This window comes from Cebus imitator, unplaced genomic scaffold (genome assembly GCF_001604975.1).
Source record: "Cebus imitator isolate Cc_AM_T3 unplaced genomic scaffold, Cebus_imitator-1.0 Scaffold132, whole genome shotgun sequence".
NCBI lineage: Eukaryota > Metazoa > Chordata > Mammalia > Primates > Cebidae > Cebus > Cebus imitator.
In genome coordinates, this window is record NW_016107447.1 from 4,300,401 (window position 1) to 4,325,682 (window position 25,282).

At 51.7% G+C, this 25,282-nt stretch overlaps 1 protein-coding gene and 1 long non-coding RNA gene across 4 annotated transcripts in view; both read right to left on the bottom strand.

Annotated features, from left to right (window-relative positions):
* Positions 1-419: 419 nt before the first annotated feature.
* Positions 420-21,625, bottom strand: LOC108313076. 3 transcript variants are annotated; one of them, XR_001828915.1, is made up of 5 exons: positions 20,132-21,625; positions 14,518-17,116; positions 13,684-13,863; positions 3,225-4,201; positions 420-1,600 (listed from the first exon to the last, which is right to left on the bottom strand). It is a non-coding gene; the product is annotated as an uncharacterized LOC108313076 (long non-coding RNA). The 3 variants fall into 3 exon arrangements; XR_005202288.1 differs by having other exon boundaries at positions 3,225-3,532; positions 3,919-4,201; positions 13,684-17,116; XR_001828913.1 differs by having other exon boundaries at positions 13,684-17,116.
* A 1,885-nt stretch (positions 21,626-23,510) lies between these two features.
* Positions 23,511-25,282, bottom strand: part of PREX1 (phosphatidylinositol-3,4,5-trisphosphate dependent Rac exchange factor 1) — a 205,015-nt gene continuing 203,243 nt past the window's right edge. The window contains exon 40 of the mRNA XM_017541375.2: positions 23,511-24,404. Coding sequence (XP_017396864.1) covers positions 24,362-24,404 — 43 coding nt within the window. The 3' untranslated portion in view covers positions 23,511-24,361. The remainder of the gene's footprint in view (positions 24,405-25,282) is intronic.

Here is a 25,282-nt window from a genome sequence, read left to right on the forward strand (position 1 = left end):
TACCTTCTGTCACTCACTAGCTGTGTGAGCCCAGGCCAGTCACCTCACCCTCCCCTCAGTTTCCTGGTCTGTGAAATGGGGGCAATGGTAAACAGATCAGGAGGTTTCAGGACATCGACATGTATGAAAGTACCTGGTACACGGCCGGTGCCTGGAAGGTGCATCCTGGTCCTTCCCTCCTAAGAGGCCCGGTGGGTGCTAGAATGACGATTGAGTCCACATTTCCTCTTGGTGAATTAAATGAAGTGGTGGCCAGGTGCAGTGCCTCAGGCCTGTAATCCCAGCACTATGGGAGGCTGAGGCGGGTAGATCACGAGGTCAGGAGTTCAAGACCAGCCTGGCCAACATAGTGAAATCTCATCTCTACTAAAAATACAAAAAATTAGCCGAGTGTGGTGACAGGTTCCTATAATCCCAGCTAAGGCTTAAGCAGAAGAATCCCTTGAACTCAGGAGGTGGAGGTTGCAGAGAGCCAAGATTGTGCCACTGCACTCCAGCCCTAGTGACAGAGCAAGAATCTGTCTCAAAAAACAAACGTGGCTGGGAGAGTGAAATGCAACTCGTGGCCTGTTTTTGGGACTCAATAGCCATTCGCTGTGGCCATGATCACCATCATCCCCACTGTGATTGTTACTGGATGTGGAGACACACACCCGACATGCTGACTTGGGGAGGTCTGGGTGCTGATCAGAGGTTACATGAGGTACTCATAGCCTGTGATGGTCAGTGAGGGCCTCCTGGAAGAGGAAGACCTGAAATGGCATTCAAAGTCTGTGGGGGCTTGGGTGAGGTAGGGAGTGCTGAGGAACAATAGTGCCAACACACATGCAGGTGCTGCCTATCACTGCGGGCAGCTGGGGCCTGGGCGTGCGAGGTGCCTCAGCTCATTCAGCCCCCACAGTCCCAGGAAGTCGGTGTGAGTTTGATCACCCAGGTTACCAATGAGGTAAGTGAATAATAGAGAAGTTAGTAACTTACCCAAAGTCACACAGCAATAAAGTGGCAACGTGGGATTTGATCTCAGACAGCTGCACTCAGGAGCCCACCCTCTTGAACCCTACACCATGCAGTCACCACGATGGCTTTTCCTTGTATCCTCTTCCCGTGATTTTAAGACGCATTGAATTTTTAAGGACAGCACTAACTGTTGACATGGAGGGAAGACTGTCCACCCGACATCCACGGGCGTGCTCTTGTGGTGTGAGGTCACCGCACCACACCATCACATGTGTGTCAGTCTGCACGTGCCACCCACCTGCATTCACTGTCCTGCTGTTAGGTGTGGCCACCTGATGGCCGCATTCCAATGTGTTCATCCTCAGAGATGTCAAGAGACTGTCCGGTGCAGACAGGTCCTCTTTAGAGAGGATGAGGCCCATCTCAGTCCACCACTCATGTGGGGGGAAATGCAACTTTTGTTATTTTCTAAAACTTCATACAGTCTTGGAAGCATTAGGGCAAGCTGGTTGAAGCGTAGATTCTGGATCCCGAATGCTTATCCCTTTGCATCTACTTCCTCCCAGCCGTGTGACCTTGGTCAAGTTTACTGAACACACTGTGCCTCCATGGAGCATGCTGTGTCTCAGTTTCCTCATCCATGCTGTAGGGGATAAAAGAATCTTTGCTTAGTGTGGCTGAGAAGATTAAAAACACTTTCCCATAAAAGTACTTAGACCAATGCCTGCAGTGATAGATATTATTATTTCTATTTGAGTCAATATCCTGCAGGGGTGGTGGAAACATATTATCTTAGACAATTTGGGATTCATTTTTTCCCTTTTCTGAGTCTTTACCTAGTACCAGTGACAGCAGGGACCAACATGGACCTCAGGCACCATCTCCCAGAGCCAGTACCTCCTGGGACATCCGTTCTTAGCCTGGATCATGAGTGTCAGCTAGAGGGGCTGCCAAAATTTGCTCCCTGTGGCTGACTGATGGCCCTTCCAGCCAATCCTACTGCTTCAGTGCCACTGAGACACAAGTAAGACACCTCATAGATCCGAACCAGGGGAGGGAGGTGAAGGGCAGGCACCATTTGCCACCCTTCAGAACCGAACTGCCAATGCAGGAGTAACAAATGCAGATTTCTAAAGGGGTGGGCAAGTGACGGAAGTGGGTAAATGGGCTAGTGGGGCCGCAGAAGAGCCGCATGCATAAGGGCGGCCACTTCTCAGCTCTGCCAAGCAGTCGTGTGAGGGAAGGTAGACCCTGTGCAGATGACTTTTCTGCTTTTAAAGAAGCCAGAGTCTTGTATGTGAAATAACCTGTTCTTTTTAAAAGATATTGGCGAAAAACTTTTCAAAGCACCATGTGAAGGCAAACATATTGGAAAGGAAGACATAAAACTGTCCCTAATTGCATTTGACATGCTGGTCTATATAGATAATGCCAGCGAACCTCAAAAACAAAAACAAAACAAGCTCCTTCTAGAACTACTAGTGAGATTAGCCAGGTCAACAAAGAAAAATCAATCATATTTATGTACAATAGTCATGTACCATTAGAAAAATACTGATACCGTTTATAAAAATTTCCAAAAATAAAATACTTAAGTATAAATCTAACAAGCATGTACAGGCTTTGTATGCTTTAAACGACAAAATATTAATGAAAGAAATCTAGGAAAACCTAAATAAATGGAAATACATACCATGTCCATGGATTGGAGGACAAAGGCAGTAAAGATGTTAATTCTCCCCAAGCTGATATTCAGATTTAGTGCAATGTTAATTAAAATGCCAGCAGGAATTTTTATACATACAAACTTATTCTAAAATGTACAGGCAAAAGCAAAGAAGCTAAGATAGAAAAAGAACAATAATGTCAGAAAAGTCGCTACCCCACTTTAACTGTAAAGCTATAGTATCACGACTGTGGTATTGATAAAGGAATTCACACATAGATCAATGAATGAGAACAGAGTCCAGAAATCCACCTACACAAATATGGGCAGTGGACTTTTAACAAAGGTACAAAAAATGGTAAATAAATGGAGAACAGGTAGTATACTCAATAAATGGTGTTTGAACAAATGGTCATCTATATTAAAAAAAAAATGGACTTCAACCTGTATCTCACACCTTAAAAATTAATTCAAGATATATCATAGATCTAAATGTAAAACACAAAACTATAACACTCCCCATCTCCAGTGGAATGCTGCTTGGAATAAGAAAGTTAAATCAGGGGCGTGGGGGGAAGGGGATGATGAAATTCCCACTCACCTGAGTGTAAGGACCAGATTCAGTCCACAGTCTGACTAATGCTCATCCAGCTGCAGGCCTGGATGTCCCTTGGGGTGGGGACAGGGTCCGTTCCTTCCCTGCATCCCCTGCATCCAGGGGTGCACATACTGTCTCTGTGTGGCCTCTGCCAGGTAGGAGGTCAGGAGGCTGCATCCTTCCCTGGGGCTGGAGCAAACCCCCTGGCAGCCTGGGCCCCAACAGCTGCTGAGTGATTCCTCAGCCCCTGGCATGTGTCTGCCCAGACTCCATAATCCCCAGACCTCCAGGGGCTCATGTGTCAGCTGTGCCTGATCAGGGAAGGAGGGAGGAGGAGGGCAGAGTGAGACAGAGGAGGAGACAGGGGAAGGGAAATCCCTGGCGGCCCTGGGAAATCCACCCCTGCAGCAGCTGTGAGGGCCCATGATGCATCAGAACTGGCCTCTCAGGCTCGGCTTCCACCACCAAATCCACAGGTATTTCTGGAGGGGCCACCACAGGGGTCACGTCTGGATGTCCCAGACTCAAATGCAGCCCGCAGGCGTGTGCAAGGGCCAGGCATGTTCAACACATCCAACACTCGAGATGTCAGGACAGACAGCCAGCAATGTTCGGTGGACGCTCACTGTGTAAACACCTGCCCTGGGCATGTGCCCTGTCGTCCTGCCCTCATTTACCTGCAGAATTTGGCACCCACCTGCTGTGAATGAATTGATGAGGCTCTTCTCAGAGCCACTTGAGGAGGCCTGTGTCCACCCACCAGCCAGGACATCCAGGAAGCCAGGTCCCCAGCGTCCCTGCCAATCACAGCCCTAGTCCTAAAAGCCCAGTTCTGGGCTGCCAGGAAGCTTCACTGACAAAGTATTGATCAGTCCGCTGGTCGATGGGGGCCTTGAGCTGCCCAGGATCCTGCAAGACTCGGTGGTCCTCAGCTCCAGGAGCCCATCCTCCCAGGGTGGGGCAAAGCATCCCAGGGGCTTCTGCAGGAGGCAAGAGGGCAGGCTTCAGGGCACACAAAGAAAACCCCAGAGCAAGTCAGGGCCCAGGGCTGTGCTCTGCCACCATCTTGGCCCCAAAGTCGGCACTCTTACTTTGCAACCTTTATTACAGGCAATGAACAGAACCTGCACTTTAGTCTCCCTGACTTACTAACACCTGGAGGCCCTGTAGGGCTCTGGCCTCAATTCCAGCCCTGCTCCTAACCTGGACCCCCAATGGCCTCCTGCTGACGGCGACTCTGTGCCCAACCTGCACCCACCTCTGCTTTTTTTTTTTTGAGACGGAGTTTCGCTCTTGGCTCTTGTTGTCCAGGCTGGAGTATAACCTCTCCAGGCCATGCCCACTCAGACTTGGCCTTGCCGTTCCCTGTGCCGGAGCCCCCTCTTCCCCCCCCATCCCACCCCCAGTTCTGCTGGGCTCCCCACCACCTCCAGGTCTCAGGCCTCCCCCCACAGCCATCCCCTGGGACTTCCCCTGCCGAACCAGCACCCGTGACTCTCCATCCATCCCTCCTTCCCTCCATTTTTTCTTCCTAAGACTTATCCCAATCTGACATTATAATTTAAACTTAACCATTTGCTTCCTCAATATCTGTCTCCTGTCTCAAAATATCAACTCCAGGAGGACAGGGATTGGTGGCATTTTTCCACTGCTGTGTTCTCAGGGCACCTGGACGTGGCACTGGGCACTTACAGGCACACATGGATGAGTGTCGGGGAGATGGATGGAGGGAAACAGCCTGGAGAGGGAGGCACGGCCTGACGGCGGCGCTGGCCTTGGGACACTCACTCGGGGAACCTTCTGGCAAAGTCGCCGCTCCCAGGGCCCCAATCTTGTGCCTTCATTCATTCATTCACCACCCATTCATTCATTTATTATTTCACCCAAACAGGCCTTTCCTAAGCACCCGCTCTGTACCAACAGTTATTATGGGTTCTATGAGTAAAGCAATGAGCAAAACAAACCAAAATTCCTGCAAAGACTTTAAAATTCCGTGGTAGAAGGTATTTACCTGGCCCCTATCACCTCAGTTGGGAGGGGTGAGGAGAGAAGGCCCCGAGAAGAAGAGGCTTCCTGCCTAGAGCAGCTGTCACAGGTCCTGGTGAGCTCTCATGGCAGATACAGCCCAGGACATCCCCAGACCCAGAGTGGCCAAAGGCCCTGGTGAGATGGGGAAGAGGAGAGTTGGATGGTGACAGGAGCCAGGAAGAGGACAGAGGGACAGAGGGGGACAGAAGTGGCTGGGGCCAGGTCTAGACTTTAAATGGGGTGACAAGGATGGTCTCACTGAGAAGCAACATCAGGGTCATGACCAGAGGGAGGAGACCAAATCCTCCTGAAGACCCTGGGAGGGGCACCATCGTCATCCTTATTTTCCACGGGAGGCTCAGAGGGGTTCAGCAACTCGCCCGAGGCCACACAGCTGCTACACGCAGAGCCCACTTTCAACCTGAAATCAGGCCCTTGCTGGGTCAGAACTCTGCTCCTCCGAGTCTTGCTGGGGCTCCTGGTCACTCTGGGTCTGGGTGTCCTGGGCTGTGTCTGCCATGAGAGCTCACTGTGGGGAGCCTGTGACAGCTGCCTGGGAAGAACGCCCCTTCCTCCCAGGGCCTTCTCTCCTCACCCCTCCCGATGTTCTAATGAGCAGGGAGAAAAGACATCGTACAGAGCAGCTAGAATTCATTTCAATATTAATTCTGAAACCTCATTTTCAGTGGATAATTAAATTACTTTTTAATTACAAACAGAATATCTGCACATTCCCTCTGAGTGAGCATGGGCGGGTGTGGAGGGAGAAAAATGGTGCCACCTGGCATTTCCTGCTTGTCTCCAGCTCACAGGACCCCGCAAATGGTCCCCTCCTTGTCACATCTGAAAGCCATGAGCATGTATCCAAGCCACCCCCCTACCCAGTCACCAGACAAATCCCCCCACAGATGAAATCGTGGTCTCTGCTGCATCAGGCAGCTCATGAAGCCCCCAAATTGCCCCCATAGCCACCTCCTCCCCAGCCTCTAAAACCGCTCATAGGGAGGACACCAAGTTTCACTTAAACAAGGAAAAGGATCCCCTCGAGGTGAACCTCGGACAGCAGAGCCCGCACTGCCTCAGATGGGCTGCGGAGATGGGCTGTGGTGAGGGCGGAAGCCAGCTGTCCTGACCCAGGCACTTCCGGAACCAGCAGAGAGCCCAGCCAGCGCAGTGTCACTGCAGAAAGCTACCCTAGATGGCAGACTCTTCCCTTCCCTTCGTGGAGACACATGTCTGCAGCTACAGGGGCACAGCATGTGCCCTCCTGCTCTCTCCCCGAGAGCCCCTCCCGCACCCTCGTCCTGGGCTGCCTCTGGCTGGAGTGGCCAGGCTGTCCAGGCCTGGGCGGGTGGGTGACAGAGGAGGCTCCTAGAGGCGCAGCCTCTTCGCCACTGACCAGGTACAGCCTGGGAACCATCCCCAGGCCCTGGCCACCAAGTGTTTGGGGTGGGTGGCCTGGTGGGCACAGACTTTGGGGACAGAGGAGCTGGGTCAGCTCCTGGCTCCTCGGCTGAGCAGCTGAGAAGGGGTGAGTGTCTACTGCCGGCCACAGCCGGGCCCTGGGTGAGGAGGGGGTGCGCCTGAGCTGGGGGAGCCCAGAGCTGCCTGGGCAGGATGGACAGAGATGCTGCTGGCCGCCCACAGCAGCCCTGCCCGCCAGGGTCCACCCTCTGCGTGACCAGCCCTTACAGCCGCCTTCTGTTGGCTTCCTCCTTCTCCTTGGTCTCTGCCTGGCCTGTCCCTGCAGCTCCTATCAGGGGGACACATGGCTGTCAGTACAGTGTAGGCCCCAGGGGCAGATGGCGGCCCCCAGTCCCCATGTCCTGCCCCGCCTGCCTTTCACACGAAAATGTGAGAGACAGCCAGGCAAATGTCCACCAAGCTGGGGGCACTGGGCAGTGTGGACACGAGGCCACATCCACACCAGGTGGCTGGAGCAGCTGCTGGACAAATGGCCTCTGATGGCGCCTGGCACTCCTGCAGCCTCTGTCCCTGGAGCCCGGTCCATCCTCTGCACAGATATTGCACCTGTTAGTTCCCCTCCCCCAGCACTCTGCAACCACAGGATGGGAACAGCCAGCCCAGCCGGCTGAATGTGCCACAGCCTGGTGAGAACAAGCAGCTCCTTTATTTTAAAGTGATACCCAGAACCCCGTGGTGAGGAGCAGAGCAGACCCTTGCCTCTAGGACCAAACTGAAACAGCCCCGAAAGGGAGCAGCTGCCACTGAGCTTCCCCACCCTGTCCTCTGTACCTCACAAGGCCCAGGGGTTCTGGGAACAGAAGTGGAGTAGCTTTTCACCCAACTACTGCTTCATTTATTCCTTCATTCATTCAGCAAACACTGACAGGGTCTCCCCCCTCAGAAAGGAGGGGATAACAACCCGTTCAAAGGTTGTTGGAGGGCCAGGCGTGGGGGCTCACGCCTGTGATCCCAGCACTTTGGGAGGCCAAAGCAGGCACATCACTTGAGGCCAGGAGTTTGAGACCAGCCTGGCTTTTTGGCCAACATGGCAAAACGTCATCTCTACTAAAAATACAAAAATTAGCTGGGCGTTGTGGTGGGCACCTGCAATCCCAGCTACTCAGGAGGCTGAGGCAGGAAAATTGTTTGAACTGGGGAGGCGCAGGTTGCAGTGAGCCAAGATTGCACCACGGAACTCCAGCCTGGGCGACAGGGCAAGACTCTGTCTCCAAAGAAAAAGCAATACAAATGTTGCTGGAGGACTAATGCAGACTTTGCTGGGAGTGCCTGGCACAGCCTGGCTCAGAGAACACGGTTGCTGGGGTCAGCTCATGCCTGGGCTCTCTCTGAGTGTGGTGGGAGGTTCTGAGCAGGAGGAACACGATCACATCTGCTTCCCACAGAGATCCCTAAGGCTGTGCAGACGGCGGAACCCAGGCAGCAAGGGTGGGAGCAGGAGCCCAGCAGGCCCCCGCAGCGGAGAGACCAGCTGCCCGGAGCCTCCTCTGGGCCTGAGCTCAGGGCCAGGGTTGCAGAGCCCAGACACAACCTCTGCAGCCTAGCCCTCTGCCCACTGCCCTGGCCCCTAAACCCGGCTGACTCCAGAGCGGGCACCACAGCCTTTTGCACCCCCACCAGCCTGTTTGGGCCAGGAGAGGAGGCCTGGCCTCATGGCCCCAGAGAGCCCTCAAGCCATTTACCCCCAGAGTGATGGCATTCGGGGGTCGGGTTGAGGAATTCCCTTGCAAGCTGGGAAGTCTCCACTCGAAGAATCCAGCAGCTCCTTGCCATGCAGCAGCACAGCCCCAGGGTCTGCCACAGCCCTGCTGGTAGGAGACGCCGTGGGATGCTTCCTGTCTCAGAACTTCCCCAGAGCCTCGTGCTGGCCTCATAAAAAAAATAGTTAAATTTACTGCCCTAAATTTACAGAATCAATAGGGAATGGCCAAAAAGCAGAAACCAGGATCCCGGCCCCTAACCTCTGTTTTCTCATCTGCAACATGGAATTAGGGGAAGATGAGAGGTACTTGAGACCTCTTCCTGTGTTGTGGGCCTGGAGCCCAGCGGTGACTGGATTTCCCAGACGCCTTCTCCTCCACGTCTCTCTCTCATGCCTCCTGATCATGCTCTGAAATTACCATATTTGATTATCTGCTTATCCTCTGTTTTCTCAGCAGAATGTGACTGGGGTAAACAGAGAGGGCTTCCCAGAAGAGGGGACTTGAGTGGGGAAAATGGGATTCAGAGAGTCGGAAAGTTGGTGGGAGCAAATTCCAGGAAGCATAACAGATTTGAAACCCAGGGCCCAGAGCAAGGATATCGCAGGTACAGTCTTGACTTTTATTCCCTCCCAGACGCTTCGATCTTACGCCATTTGACAACAGGACTTTGAAAAGTAATTCGATGTTTTATGCATCCTTAAATGCTTCAAAGCTGCAAATCAGTCACCGGGTGCTTTGCTAATCATGTCCTGGGCTCCTATGTTGCTAATAATTGTGCTCTCTTACATGCCCACCTGACCTTTCTCTGTCCCAGGCAAATGAATTTCTCCTGGTGTTCATTGTTCTAATTGCATTCACAGCAAGGCAGAGCAAACATGGTCACCTCCTGACTTGCATTAGGCAAAACCTTAATCTCCCCAAGTTTCCTAAAGCACTGTGTGATTCCCAGCCTCCCAGTGCCACGAAATGCACTATTGGATGTGGCAGTCAGTGTACATTAGATTTATTCAGGGAAAATAAAGGAGCTTTGATACTATAAACTATTGGGAAATAGTGATCCCCCCTCTCAAGCATGGACATCCCATAAATTTGCCTCTTAGGAAACAAAATATATAAGGCTGCCGATCACACACATATTGCCAGGTTGATATCCTGTGTGCAGTCCACAAAATGAAGAGGAGTGGATTTGTGTCTCGGGCAAACTCTCAGGCTGTCTGTGGGGCTGGTGCTGCCGACCCTGATCTGAGGGTCAATTGGCCTAAAAAAAGACCCCTGGAAGGCAAGGCGGCAATGTGGGAAGGTGGGATGCTCAGGACTGTAGCAAGAACAGAGCAAGAGAGAGCTAGCCTGGAAGCCTGGCTATGCACCTTCATTGCTTTGTGACATTTGGTGGGCAGGTGGCTCAACCCTTCTGGGCTTTAGTTTCCTCACCTGTCACCAAACCAGAAGGTTGAGGGTTAAATGCAGTCCTGGATGGATCTTTGTTAGGCAGCTACAATGTCTGCCAGGCCCTGGTCTTGTCTACAGGTAAATAGTGGAGGCCATGATAGGCAGGGCCTTGACCTCAGGGTGCCCAGAGAGAACAGGCCAAGGAAGAAGGCTGTTGACTGGGTAGACTCAGACTATGACAAGGCTTGTGACAGTGACTGGGGAGGGGATGGTAACATTAACCAGATAACACAGACTCAACACCATGACAATGACTGTGGATGGACACATCCCTCTCATATACTGACCCAGGTTGGTGGGGCCAGTTAGAGCCATAAACAAGATTGGTGCAGCCAGTTAGAGCTATAAATCCATGCCAATTTCATAACCAGCAGCCACCAGCCATGGGCATGCTGGGTTCTGATGTTGAGGATCAGGACTGAATGCAGCCAAATAAATGCATTCATCAAAAGATGTTTTATTACTGCCATCACTATTATTCTTTACATTACCGTGTTATAGATGCAGCAACTCAGTCCTACCAAGGAATCAGTAATCAGCAAGACACTCCTCTTTGATATATACCCTGTCTTCCCTCTCTAAACTCCTTTACCTAAAGGTGAGTAGGCAAGGAACGTCTTGCTGAGTTCTCCACTGTCCTTCAGCCAAAACCTCACCCTCCTCCCAGCCACTTGGTGATATTGGGGCAGCAACCAACCCTGCAAATCACATGTTGGTTTTGCTAGTGACTTCCTGTTGGGCTTTGCCAATGGAGGCACTAGAGGAAGACCTAGAGGCTGGAGGAAGGAGAGAGAGGCTGGACTTGCTATTTTGTGTATACTTTCTGTTCTGATTTTGCTGCTGCTTCTCGTTTTTTATTTCCCTGTCAGTACACCAGCATCGTGAATCAGACAGTGCTAGATAATTTTCAGCACCATCGTTTCATGCTGCAAAGTCCCAGTTGGTACCTCTGGGATACCTTAGTGCAAGGGTTGGCCTTTTTTTAAAAGGGCCACATAGTAAATATTTGGGTCTTATAAGCTATATGATCTCTGTTGCAACTAGGCACCTCTGCTCTTGTAGTCATAAACAATATATAGACAAATGGGCATGGCTGTGTTCCAATAAAACTTTATTTACACAAACAGCCCACTCCTGCCTTAGTGTTCTGTTTGCATTTTAATTCTTCCATACCTAATGTTCACACACACACACACATTTTTGTTGTTAAAATAATTAGTATGGTTACATCCTGTGTGCATTTAATGGTGCAATGGTTTCTGAAACCATACTAGCTATTTTAACAACAAAAGTCCCCTGCCTGGACCCTTACTCAGAAATCAGAATCACAACTATGGTTCCTATCTGTCTTACTGAATAAATCATTTAATGTACTTGCTACTTTTTGTTCATCAGGTCCAAAGGGCAAAATGTCATTAATGTAGTGGACCAGTGCGCTGTTTTATACAATGAAAAGATCATCAAGAATCTCCGAAGACTACACTGTGGCCAAAAGCTGAAGAGTTAGTATAGTCTTGAGGCAAGGCTGTGAATGTGTACTGCTGGCTCCGACAGGTAAAAGCAAACTGCTTCTTATAGTCCTTACAAATTGATCTAGAAAAAATAAAGTATCTGCCAGGTCAATAGCTGCATTTGAGGGGTGGGGGCGGGGGGGGGGGGTTGCTCATTTGCTTAAGCAAACATAGCATGTCTAGAATGTCTAGAATAGGGGCTGCAACTCACTTCACCGCCTGTAGGTGGCTGTAGGCTTACAGTACCCACAGCCATTCTCCAAGAACCATCTGCCTCTACACAGCCAAACAAGAAAATTAAACTGGAGATCACTGTATTTCCCACCTCTGCATCTTTCAGGTCTTTGAGGATGGCACTCATCTGCAGTGCACCTTAAAATGCCATCCTGGCTAGGAGGGAAATTATCTGAGGATTCCACTTGGGTCTTACTACTATAATAGATATTACTCTGTGACTCTCTTCCGTTGCCATGAAACTTGGAAAACAGCTAGAGAGTATATCTGCAGGCCTATGGGGTGCACTGTGATTTGAAGTTAGGTCAAAAATCCACTTGTTACTTGACTTCTGTAAAGAAATCAGGCAAGAGGCTATGACTCCATAGTGATAGTGTATGGCCGTCAGATCTGGAGTTTTGCTATTACTTAGGTAGATCAAATAATGTTTTGATACATTGCCCATCTATTTCATGTCTAAGGACATCATAATGAATAAGCCATTGCTAAAGATTCCCTGAGAGTCAAAACATTCTAATTACCACTTCTTTTCTTCTGAAAAACATGGTAAATATGCCCATCTTGTCTTTAGGGGATAAATGCTGTCACATGTCCTCGTCCTCACTGAGATCTTCCATCTGGCGTCTCCCCCGGCATCCCCACCACCCTGCCTGGCCCATTCAGAGCAGCCACCATGGAGATTTGTAAGGAGGCAGGTGCTCCCTCCTTAGCATATTTCTCAATGCCTAAGTGAACAGAGTGTCTGTCCGCCCCTTTGAGGGCATGTAATGGGCTGGAGGAGGGATGGCACGTGTCATTCATGGTAAAGCCACTCCAACATCCCCAGCTCCCTAAGCCTTTGGATATTTCCCCTTACACTGTGCAATGAACATTCCCTTATCCTACTCTTATTCAATGAGGGCTGCCACTGAGACCAAGTGTAGTGTCCCATCAAGTAAACAGAGCCACTTCCGGCCTCACAAACTTACCGTGAAATTCAGAATTCCTAGTAAGGGCACCCATATCGATACCTTTACCATGACGCAGTGTTACATGCTGACCTCTTTAGTCTAACACTCTTATCGTCTATTCATACATATATTCTGCATGCTTCTGCCAATGTAAATTGGCAAAATCTTTCCAATGTTTTGGTGTATATGCAATTTCCTCTCGGGGGACTTTGTGCTCGTCCTCCTGGAATAGGCTGACATCTGGCCCTAGATTAGTAGCAGCAAAAATGGAGTCTAGGTAGCTCCTTTCAAGGAAGACTTCTAATGACCTTGTAAGGAGACATGAGAGAGAGGCTGCTTCTAATTGGTTCCTTTTCCTTTAAAAAAAAAATGTAGTTTTCAATGCCCGCTATCAGGGCAGGTACTTAGTAGGTTTATAATAGATACTTTTTGGATGAATGAATAAACAACATTTTAAGGATATGGACCAAGCATCTGAAATTCTATTTTTTAATTTATAACAAGATAACTTCCAAAATTCAGTCTTTACCCCCAATTAAACCTCATTTAAACGGAACTCCTGTCTATCTCCCAAGGAGCTCCTTCTCGGGCTCAGTGGGAAGCCCCTACAGGCCAGGCTGGGTCTGATGCCCCCAAGTCTCCACGTCTGGCAATATGATCCCTTGTACCTAACAAGTGCTCTGTAAATGTTGGCTGAATGAATGAGTGTGAGGATTGCCTCCAGAGGGCCTTTCCAGAACTACTCATTTCAGCTGGGCACCGGTCACACCTCACCTTCCTTCTTTGGGTTGCACTCAAAGAGATAAACTGATCCTACTTACTTTCTGACCAGCAATTCCTCTCTCACTCATAAACTGATGCCATTCTAGTGACCAACAGATAGCCTGCCATGAGTGAGGTGAGTTACCGCTGTCAGATCTCAGGGCTGAATGAAAACCCAGCCTTGCCTCAGTGGCCCTCTTGGTGCCCTCATCCTCTCCATGGAGGCAGCTCCTTCCCAGGCATCCTCTGTGACTCGGTGGCAGCATAGATGACGGGTTGAGGGCTGAGCATGAGTAAGACGGTCAACATAATTTGTGCCAACCTGGCAGTCGCTCCTCACCTTCCATCCTGACTCAACCTCCATGTGGTCCAGTCGCCTGGGAGCCATGAGTTTCAGGACACAGGCTCTCCCCAAGCCCCCGGACATGACTCTTGTTGGATCCAAGCCAGGAATTCTCAACTTTGTCAGACCCATGACCTCTTCCAAAGAAGAACTGTGCTTAATGATCTCTTTACTGCCCTGAAATGAAAGTCATAAATAATTAACCTATAACATCATACACCTACTTAAAAACTCATTACAATGCCCTAAGGGGACAATAAAAAGAAATAAAAGGACAATAATTTTTAATAAAATAATTTGTAATAAATTAAATCATATTTCAATATGCAAATGAACAGACACAGACACAGGCACACACAGAGACATAACAAACACTTAGATCCTAGCCAGCATCTGCAGAAGAAGTTTGGATAGAAGATCAGGAGTCACGCTACAGCAGAAGGGCAGAAAAATAAAGAAGACACTTGAATATAAATATTATATTCAGTGTACACTAAAATCTTACAAACATATCTTGTTTTGATATTAAGTTGATGTAGGCTCTAGGCTAAGATGATTAAATAGCTTTTCACACAAGAGCGACCAGAGGGGACTGAAATTTGTGTGGGAAACAGGACAGTCTGTCTTATGTGGACTGTCCAGCACCTTGGAAGCATCCAGCATTCCCAGCCCCACCCAGCTGAATGCCAGTAATGTCACCAGTCATTGAGCCAAGCCACCCCTCCACCACCACCACCCATTTCCAAACATCCCCAGGGCTTGTGCCTCTCTGGCGAAAACCCATTGGCCAAGCCATAATAATTCCACTTCCTCTACCAGCACCAGGCCTACCAATGCACTTGGGATGCAATTTTGGTCAAAGTAACAGGCGATCAAATCTGCTGGAAGCTTCTGGGAAAGGGTTTCAGGCTCTCATAAAGCAGCAGCAGGAGGAGACATGTTCTTTCTTTGGCTTTCACCTCTTACATGAGGGTGGGACACCTGGAGCTGTGGAGCAATCCTACGAGCTTAGGAGTGCAAGCCTGAGGGTCAAGTCACGTGGAGAGCACAGCGGGAAGTTTCAAAGAATCTGGGTCCTTCTCTGCACCAGCCAAACCAGAAGTACCTGGAATTCCACTGGATTTCTTGACTCATGGAGACATAAGATACCGTCCTAAGATGTAGGACAATAGGATACTTATTGTGGAATCCTCTGCTGCTTGAAGACAAAAGCATCCCACCTGTGACGGGTAGAGCCGTTTTTTGCTCATTATCATAATCCTTTCTACTTGATAAGCAAAACCTTTGAAATTTACAAAGCGCCAGACTAACCGTCTTATTATTGGAAACTCCCTCACTCCCCGTGAGGTGTGGATTATGATCCCCATGTACAGACAGCAGCACTGAGGCCAAGGAGAAGGGGAAGTGATTTGCCCCTCCAATATCCCTGCCCCCCTCACTCCTCCACCAGCCCACCAGGCAAGATCCCACCCTGAGGTCTTTGCACCTGCCGTGCCTTCTACCTGGAACCAGGCAGCTCCATGGATCTCTCCTCCTTAGGTCCAGTCAAGGGTCTGTCTCAGAAAGGCCGTCTGTGACCATTGATTAAAATAGCTCTTACACCTGTTCCGTCCTCTCACCTGTGGATTTTCCTGGTTGGCCCTGACACCATCTGACATATTACTCACCCATATGTTTACTGGCTTCCTTGCCTGCCTCCTTCCAGCAGATCTAAAGCTCCACAAGGACTTCCGACATGTGACTCTGCACCTAGAACAGGACCTGGCACATAGTAGGCCCTCCATAAATATGTGTTACATGCTGTCAGTGGGCCCACATGGCCTGCTGACCTAGAATTGAGTTTGGGTTTCTGCAAACCTCTTGCTGGCAGGATACTGGGTGGGGACAAGTTCTGGACAGGGTGGGTGTCCTCAGCCCCCAGTGGCTGCACCCTCCTTCCCGATCAGACCCAGCCTCCAGTGACTCAGACCCAGCCCGATGGAAGAACATTCTCTCAGGAACAATTCAGCTCCACCCTGACTTCCTGTAAGGAGTCTGAGGCTCCAAGGAAGGTGGCAGCTCAGCTTTTGGTCACCAGTGATAGAAACAAATAGAGCAGAAAGGCTTCCAGAGGGGCTGGGTCAGGGCCAGGTCTGTCCCACCCAGGGAAGGCAGAGAGACAGGATTTCGGGCCTTCCAGCACCTGAAGGTTCCATCAACGTGAACACCTCACACTGGCGGAGCTGCTTCGCGGTCAGGATTCTCCTGCCTCAGCCCGGCATTTGCTGATTCCGTTTGCTAAAGTCAGCGAGGATTGACTGAGCACCTCCTGTGTTTCGGCTGCTGTGCTAGGATTTGGGGACACAGCTGTGAACAGGCAGGCCCAGCCCTTGCCCTCATGAAACCTGCATCCTGACTGGAGTAAAGCAGCCCTACGTGAGTTAACAAACAAAAGTAAACCACATACAGACTGGGATCTGCACCACGGCGAAGGAAAGAGCACGCTGTGTTAGCGAGTCAACAGCGACGCCATTTTCACCCTATCAGGAGGAGGCAGAGTTCCAACCACGACCTGAACGAAATGACAGGAAGGAGCCAGGCAGGAAGAGGGTTCCAGGTGAAGGAAATGGCAGGTGCCAGTGCAGAAATCCTGAGACAGGAGCAAGGCACGAGCCTAGAGAGTGGAGGGGCAGAACAGCGGCCCTGGAGGCTGGCAGGCAGCCAGGGAAGGAGGCAGGTGTAGGGGAGGATTGAAAGGCCAGAACCTCCACCTGGCTGTCCGCTCAGCACCCAAGGCTCACCCAGCAGGCCATGGTGGCGTTCAGACGACTGAGGCGCTGCAGTCAGATGCGCTGGGTTCAAACCTCAAGGCTACCAGCCCCAAGGCTCCATGATTTCAAGCAAGTCACTGTGTTCCTGCATTTTCACACCACTATAAACAACCGCCCAACACTGGGTCGTCTACGAAAAATGTATGAAGGAAAGAAGTTTAATTGACTCACAGTTCTGCATGGCTGGGGAGGCCTCAGGAAACTTACAATCATGGCAGAAAGCGAAGGGGAAGCAAGGTGCCTTCTTCACAGGGCGACAGGAAAGAGAATGAACGCAGGAGAAACTACCCAACGCTTACAAAACCGTCAGATCTCGCGAGAACTCCCTCACTATCACGAGAACAGCATGGGGGAACCGGCCCTGTGATTCCATTACCTCCACCTGGTCTCCCTTTTGGGCAGGGACACAGCAAAACCCTATCAGTCACTTAACTCAGCCTCTGTTTCCTCATCTGTAAAATGGCACAAACAGCTGTGTCTTTCTCTCGGCATTGCCATGGTGATGGGTAAAGACGAATCGCTGGAATCCTCTCCAGTGGGGCTGAGCCATCCTGCCTGCCACGGCCACTCACATGTTCATTGATTCTTCCCACTGAAGGCAACAGGTATTGATGGACCACCTACACCAATATCAGGAATTTCAAGACGTGATGAGGTTCTGATCACTAAATTCTACAAAGAGTGAAAACCTCAACAAATGCTGATTAAGCAACACACTAACACACCCAGTGTGGCGCCAGGCAGACAGCAGGTGCTTATGGCACACAGCAGGTGTCACCACACATAGCAGTGTGCCCATACACAGCAGGTGCTCACTGTATACAGCAGGTGCTCAGGGCACACAGCCGATGCTCATTGTACACAGCAGGTGTCCCTACACACAGCAGGTTCTCCCATACACAGTAGGTGTTCAGGGCACACAGCAGGTGCTCACTGTACACAGCAGGTGCTCAGGGCACACAGTGGGTGCTCCCGTACACAGCAGGTGCTCACCGCACAAGCAGGTGTTCAGGGTACACATCAGGTGCTCCCAGCACATGGCAGGCGCCCTTGGCACACGGCAGGTGCTCCCAGCACAGCTGTTGCTGTGGTTGCTTTCCCTGCGCAGCGGGCACCTTCTTTCCTACACATCTGGTGCCACCAGGCCTCAGGGATTTGCCTCTCCCACCCCTTGGCAACAGGCATGCTGTTCCAGACACGCAGTGAGTGCAGCCTGGAACCAGGCAGCTCTCAGCATTGAGGTCACCAGTCCCCTTCCAGCGCCTGTAGTCTCCATGTCTGCAGGGAAGACTGGGGACTCAGGGATCCAGGAGGCTGCCCTGTCATGAGAGGGCCCTCCTCACTGTATTCTGACAATGGGAGTGGTCACTAGTCAACGAGAAGGACACAAACCCCTGCCCTGGCGGAGCCCATGGCAGCATGGGGTAGAGACCATGGGCAAGAGGCAGAGAGACACCTGCCGGGCAGCAGGAAATGCGATGAAGAAAAGGAAAATCATTCCTGGAACCTCATGAAAAGGAAAAAGGTTTTTTTGTTTAATTTAAAAATGTTTAAAGAAAAGTAAAATAGAGTAAGGGAGAGAGAGGGTAACAGGAAAAGATGGGTGATGTGGGGACACTGAGCAGACCCAAGTAAAATGGAGGAGCAAAGCAGGAAGCTGTCTGGGGGAAGAGCGTTCTGGAAACAGCACGTACAAAGGTCCTGGGGCAGCCCCTGTGGCAAGAAGGCAGAAAAGCACCTTTCTGTTTTCACACTGGAGCCTGTGGTGCTTTCTCTGGACTTCCTCCACCTCTCTCCTCTCCTGCTCCCATTTTTTCCAGGTTCTGGGACCAAAGCCAGATTCTCCAGTGGGGCTTCAGGGCAGAGGGTCCCTGTGATCCTGGAGCTGCTCTGTATCCCACCTGCTAAGTGTCATGTGGCTACCTCAGACCTGGAACTGCATCTGGGGCTGGTATTTCTGAGCTGCTCAACTGCCAGCTGTGTGACCCCGGGTAAGTCACTTCAACTATCTGAGCCCATTCCCTCCTCTGTAAGGAGGCGCCTTTAGAACCTACCCTGAGGGGTTGGCGAGAGGATTGCATGAGGTGATGCCTTCAAGACACCCAGCAAAGAGCCCGGGAGCCCCTGAGTGCCCAGTGCATGTGACTCTGAACACTGCTGCTGGTCCCTGCAGGACATCAGGGAGAGGGCCAGACTGGCCAGAGGGCGAGAAGCCCCTTTGGAGGAATTCCGTTGCATGCCCTCAGCGTAAATGGGGAAACTGAGGTGCAGGGAGGGCAAGGAACCTCCCCAAGGTCACACAGCAAGTCAGGAGATGCTAACTCGGGCCCTGCATCCCTCTCCTGACCACCCCTGCCCCCTCCGACCCTCCAGGGACGCTCCCAGTGCCAGGAGGGAGGCAGCTTCAGGCCTGGCTTTCAGCCTCCCCTGCCTGCCAACCCCAAGCTCCAGGCTTGCAGGGGGAGCCTCCCGGAGCTCTGGGTACGAGGTCCTCCAGGCTGGGTCGGGACGACCCGGCCCACAGCGCCACCTGGTGGCCGCCACTTCCACGCGGGTCGCGGTTTCTGGGCCAGGAGGAGGTCGTTACCAATGGCTATGGGTCTGGTCACAAAGTTCGTAAGCACTCCACTTTACAACGTCTAAGGGCCTGTCACAGCCTTCGCCTCAATTAGAAGAGAGGATGGGAAAAAGAGAAAAGAGAGAAGGGAAAGCCCCCCAAAACGAAAGAATTGAAAAATAGAACAAATATAGAAAAGCTAAATATAGAGAGAAAGAAAATGAGAGGGAAGAAAGAAAGAGAGAGAGAGAGAGAAAAGAAAAGAAAAGAAAAAAAGAAAAGAAAGAAAGAAAGAGAAAGAAAGGGGGAGGAAAGAGGAAGGAAGGAAAGAGAAAGAGAGACAGAAAAGAAAGTTTTTTAAAGAGAGAGAAAAAAAGAAAATATTCATTGCAAGCCCAGTCCAGGAGACGGATAGGGCCAGTGCCCATCGTCCGAACGGTTCCAACCCCGCCTCCAGGCTGGCTCTGTCCCTAATGCCCGCACCGGGAGCCAGGCTTGGGTCTAAGTGCCGGCGCCCAGGGAACCGCAGCCTCTGGACACTAAGTGGTCCCCAGCACCACCTGCTGGACAAACAAGGCACTACACTTATCCCAGGAAGTCCACTTTGGGGCCCTGGAGGGGACTCCTGGTACCCCAGCAAGGCAGCCAGGTGGGTGGAATGTCTCCATTTCTCAAAGAAGGAAGCTGAGGCTCCCAGAAAGATGGAGACAAGCTCAGATATGGCCACTCAGCAAGTTTCAGGTGCTGACAGATCCAGGAGCAGGCAAGGGTGTCTGACTTCAGAGGTCCTATTCCAGCCCTCCAAGAGCAAACCCAGGTGGCAGACACAGAGATTAGAGGGGCCAGCCTGGCCACAGATGGGTGTGGTTGCACCCCCGCTCTGATCACTGTGCTGACCCAGCTTTCTTTTATCAGTATTTAGCCTTGATTCACCACTGCCTGGCCCCGGGCTGGGCACGAGAGACACAGGATTGGGAGGGGTGTGGTTTCTGCTCTTCCCCAGTCTGGGAAGGACGGGAAATATGGCAACAGTTACATTTGGATAAAATCATAAAGCAGCCAGCACACCCCATCATACCTTCCACTTCCTGAGTGGCCTCTGATGCGATCTACACCAAGGGGCCGTCTCTGGGTCAGCCGTGTTTAACAGATGAAGAAACTGAGGCTCGGAGGGATTCAGGCACCCAGGCCCCTATGCTCATCCTGGAGGAGCGGAGGAGAGCCTCCGAGGGACTCCATGCGGGGCTGCACCTGCCCCTTGATTCTCCACTGGCCAGCACAGTGACTCCAGATCACCAGGTCCTGCCTGAGGTGACATCACCATGGAAGCTCCAGAGCTGAGGATCTGATGGTCAGAGCAAGCAGGCCGGATAAAAGTGCTCGGGGCTCCCGGAACAGGAGAGCTGGTGCCCTCCTCAAGAAGACGGCTGCTCCTCAGCTCCAGCTGCCATGTAACCAGGTGGGAATGTGGACCAGTGTGACCAGAGCTTCTGCTATTCTCTTTAATCTTCTTTTTAAGAGGCAGGGCCACACTACGTTGCCCAGGCTGGAGTGCAGTGGCTATTCACAGGTATGATCAAAGTGCACGACAGCCTTGAACCCCTGGCCTCAGGCGATCCTCCCGCCTCCGCCTCCAAGTAGCTCGGACTGCAGGTGCACACCAGCTCAGAGCTTCTGATCGAGACAAAACAAAAATTAGAATTCGGAGATGAAATTTGCTGGTTCATAAACATAATTCAAAATTATTTTTAAAAACACCATATCAGAAAGGAAGAAAAAAACCTCACATCTAGTTCCAAGTTTCAGCCAGGGGCCATCAGTTTGAGATCTCTTGTCTCCTGTAAAAATGTCCCCTTGCTCTGAGAGGCCCTTCGTGCTTAGTTTTATACTTGGAGAAACACATCCTGGAGAGAGAAGTGGGCCCAGCTCTCACTCTCAACTCTGCAGGGGCAGCTCTGAGCCTGAGAATTGATGCAACTTGCTCCAGGCCACAGAGACCTGGCGCTCAACCCAAGCTGCCCCTGCCTACGGCTGCAGAATTGATGTTCCCTCTGCTGGCCCCCAGGGTGGAGGAGAGGCTGATATTGATGCTTCCTAGAAATGTGTCTGCCTGACGGAAGACATCAACTCCTCCCTGGTGACCTCAAATAGAGATTGAGGTAACAGGTCTTCCCCTGGAGTGATTTTCCCCAGATCCAAACATTGGCCTGGGATAATTCTAAATAACCAATCCATCGCTATGCCTGGAATCCTAGCAGGATTTCCTCTTGCCTGTTACAGTGTTAAGAGACACAAGGGTATCTCTCTGGGAGGGATCCAATCTGGGCCTTCAGAGAATGGAATCTGGGACAGGCTCACTTGGAAGGAAAAGAGACTGAAAGAGAAGGGGCTCGGGTGTGGACGGCAGGGCTGGTGCAGCACCACAGTTCAGGGGAGTCCCAAGGGTGGCCATGACCCAAAGGAAACTGTCAATTTCAGCATTTTCCGAAGTGTTGGAAATCACGGAAAGATGGAATAAAAAAGAGGAGACAGGCAACATACTGAAACTCTGTCTCTATAAAAAATTTTAAAAATTAGCCAGGCATGGTGGTGTGCGCCTGTACTCCCAGCTACTTGGGATGCTGAGGTGGGAGGATCAATTGAGCCCAGGTCAAAGCCACAGTGAGTCATGAACACGCCACTGCACTCTAGCCTAGGTGATAAAGCCCTTGTCTCAAACAAACAAAATAGGACGAGGAAGGGAAGAGGAAGGGAGGGGATACAGGGCAGGCACAGTAGAACAGGGCAGCAGCCTAGGGGATGAGATTTCTCTGGCTGGGCAAACAAACCCAGGCAGCCCCATAAGGATCACCTGGGCCCAGACAGGTGGAGAACCTGCCGGCAGCCTGGGATGCAGCCGACAGCACCAGGTGTGCACACAAACTCTGTTCTCACTGGTCCATTTCACATCTGTCCAATTGGTCTGTTCACGGCCAGCGTTAGGTTCTGACTGACTGGGAGCCTGGCGCGACCATGTGGGTGCTCTGACTCCACTCCTGCCCAGATCCGACAGGCTTTGCAGGTTGGAGCAAGGAGGATTCTATGGCACCCCTTGGACCCAAGCTGTCCCCTCATCACAAGTAAGCCACCCTGGGGGGGGTGCAGAAATCCTGGGAAAATAGTCACTTTTTCCCACTTTCACGGTGAAATGGGAGCTCAGAATCCAGAAAAAAAAAAGTTGAAATATCAGATAAAGCCTGTTATTTTCTTAGTATACCTGGGTGGCAGGCAATCCGTGCAATCTCAGTAGTCCTCACTGGTCACCCCTACAAGAGAATCTGTATCACCCCATTATCAAGGAGGAAACTGAGGCACAGAGTGAACACATCACTGACAGGGGTCGCTGGTTGAAGGCCCCCAATACAGAGATCAGCCCCGTCCTCTGTGCACCTTTCAAAGCATGAGCCCATCGCCCAGTGCCCGGCCACCCCACCCCACACCAACCCCAGTGCCTGGACACCCCCACCCCATGCCGCCCCTGGTGCCTGCCTGCTCTACCCCATGCCACCCCTGGTGCCTGGCTGCTCCACCCCATGCCACCCCTGGTGCCTGGCTGCTCTACCCCATGCCACCCCTGGTGCCTGGCTGCTCCACCCCATGCCACCCCTGGTGCCCGGCTGCCCCACCCCATGCCACCCACGCAGATGAAGCAGACCACAGCCTTGTTCTTTGTATTATAAACTGACTTTTAATAATAATAAAAAATCTATCATGGATTTAACGAGAAGAATCTGTACATTTTAAAGTAAACCAGTGCACAATGCGCTGGCCCTGGGCCCTCCTGGTTTCCCGCAGCAGGGTGAAAGCGTGTCCTCATTCTCTCTGACACGGCCACTGCCTGCCATCGTGTGCGCCTCGGCAAGAGGGAAGCGGGCCCTGTAGGGCGGGGGGCTGAGGTGCAGGGAGAGCTTCAAGCTCCTGGCCTGGGGGCAGCAGGGAGCCCCCAACTGATCTCACCACCTGCCAGGGTGACAGACATCCCCTCCTTTCCTCCCCACCTGTGACCTATCCCTGAAGGCATACGGAAGCTGGGGGGAGAGCTGCCAAGAGGGCCCCAGGTGGGTCCCTCCTCCCAGGTGGGCAGAGTGGCTCCCTGCTTTCTGGCAGATGGAGTCGTCCCAATTGCCCTGCTCTGAGAAGATAACATCAAGAAAGTAAATTACAGAAGCCACCAGCTGGTATTTCCCAGTGGCCTTTCTACCTGTGTGACATGGGGCCTCAGGTACGGCTCAGTCACCTCCGGCTCCATTCCTGGCCGGCCGCCTCCCAGGCCCCTGTAGTCAGTCACTCAAAGAGCGAGTTCTAACACCGAGCAACAGCTGGAGAACTGAGGTGGAGGAAGGAATCACAGTCCATACCTGAAAACGACACCTTACACCCTAATAGGAACACACAGGAAACGCTGACATTTTTAAATGTTTCAATAATTTAGTTTTTCCTTTTTGCTTTTTTTTTAGTATAAGTGGGAAAGCTGTCAATACTACCCCTTGTTGGTCCCCTGTTAGACAATATACCTTTCTTTGAAATTTAAAATGTCTATTATCACACAACTTTAGAAAAAAACAAATCTTGACAACACCAACAAAAAAAAAATCCCAAAATAAATCAGAGAGTTCTCGCCATATAAATAAGGTCAGAGCAAATCTCGTGCCCCAGGCTGGCGGCTCCAGTTCCAGGGGCGGTGAGGTCCAGAGCCACTGTGGCTCTCGGCACCCTCTAGGAACAAGCGTGATGGGGGCCCTGTCTCTCCTGTCCCGACAGAGCCGAGTCTTTTCCAAGTCCACCAAGCAGGTTAGTACAGGGTTAGCGTGAACCTGGAAGCTCAGATGAGGATGAGGAGACACATGTGGTCACCTGGAATGTGGACTTTGAAGGAAACCAGGGGTTTCAAAAGTGCAGGCTGAGCCATCCGGAGGGAGCCGAGTGGCCCCATGTGGCCTCCATGACGTTCCCTTGGGTTCTGGGGATGCAGGAGCAGAAGCAGGCCAGGTATCAGCTGCTCCCATCAGGTCTGTGGGTCCCCGGCACCCCTCTGGCTTCTGGCAGGCGCATGGAGAATGGGCTGGCCTAGGGCCAGCCAGCCAGCTTGTCATCACAGAGAAGGTAGCCAGGCTCGTCCTGGAAGGAGGCAGTGGAGGATGCTGGGCAGGTCCCGGAGCAGGTGGGCACGGAAGCCCCGGGCCATCTCTGGAGAAGGCCGGCGCTGCCCTACTATGTCCTCCCAAATCCCAGCTTCAGAGGCTGTGGCCCAGCATGGGCATTCGGGCGTTCAGAGGTCCCCGTCCACCGGCGGCTGGCAGAGGCGGTAGAGGCTGGGGATGGAGGCAGAGGATGAGGAGAGGCCAGGGTGGGCCAGAACCTATTTGTATTATTTCCATTTCTACTTGAACACGTAATTCACGCCCAGAAACCCAAACTCGCAGGTATATAAAAGATGCAGAGAAAAATATCTACGCCACCCGCACCTTCTTCTGGCTGCCAGGCCCCTCCCCACAGGCAGTGTCTGCCCACTCAGACTGGCATTTACAAATGAAGATACGTCTACACGTTCAGCTGCGTGGGGGTGGGGGAGCATTCCACACTAGCGGAGGCCAGATGGCCGCGGCATTCACCCCTTACGCTGTTGTGCTTCATCTATCCTGGGGACCTCTATATGCAGAGATGGTTTTAGAGGCAGGGGGACTAGACTCGAGGCCGTGTGGTGTCCGGGGCAGGCTGACCGCAATGCAGCCCATGTGGTCTGATGCCTGGGTTCAGAATCCCAGCTTTGCCATTTACTAGCTGTGTGATGCTAGACAAGATACTTAACCTCTCTGGGCCTCAGCATCCCCACCTGCCAAGTGGGGACGGCAGCCAGACTTGGCTCACAGGACAGCTGTTTGGATGAATGAGTCCACAGAGGGGAAGCGACTGGACAGTGCCTGGCACTGTGAAGGGACTGAAATGGATCACGTGCCACTCGTGAGACACAAGGTGTGTGTGTAGCCCCCAGCGCCACAGCACAGGCAGTGATCACCACCACTGGCAGTGAGTGTGGCCAGCACACTGCAGTGACCTAAGACCTGGCCCCTGGAGCACACTGCGGTGACCTAAGACCTGGCCCCTGGAGCACACTGCGGTGACCTAAGGCCAGGCCCCTGGAGCACACTGCGGTGACCTAAGGCCTGGCCCCTGGAGCACACTGCGGTGA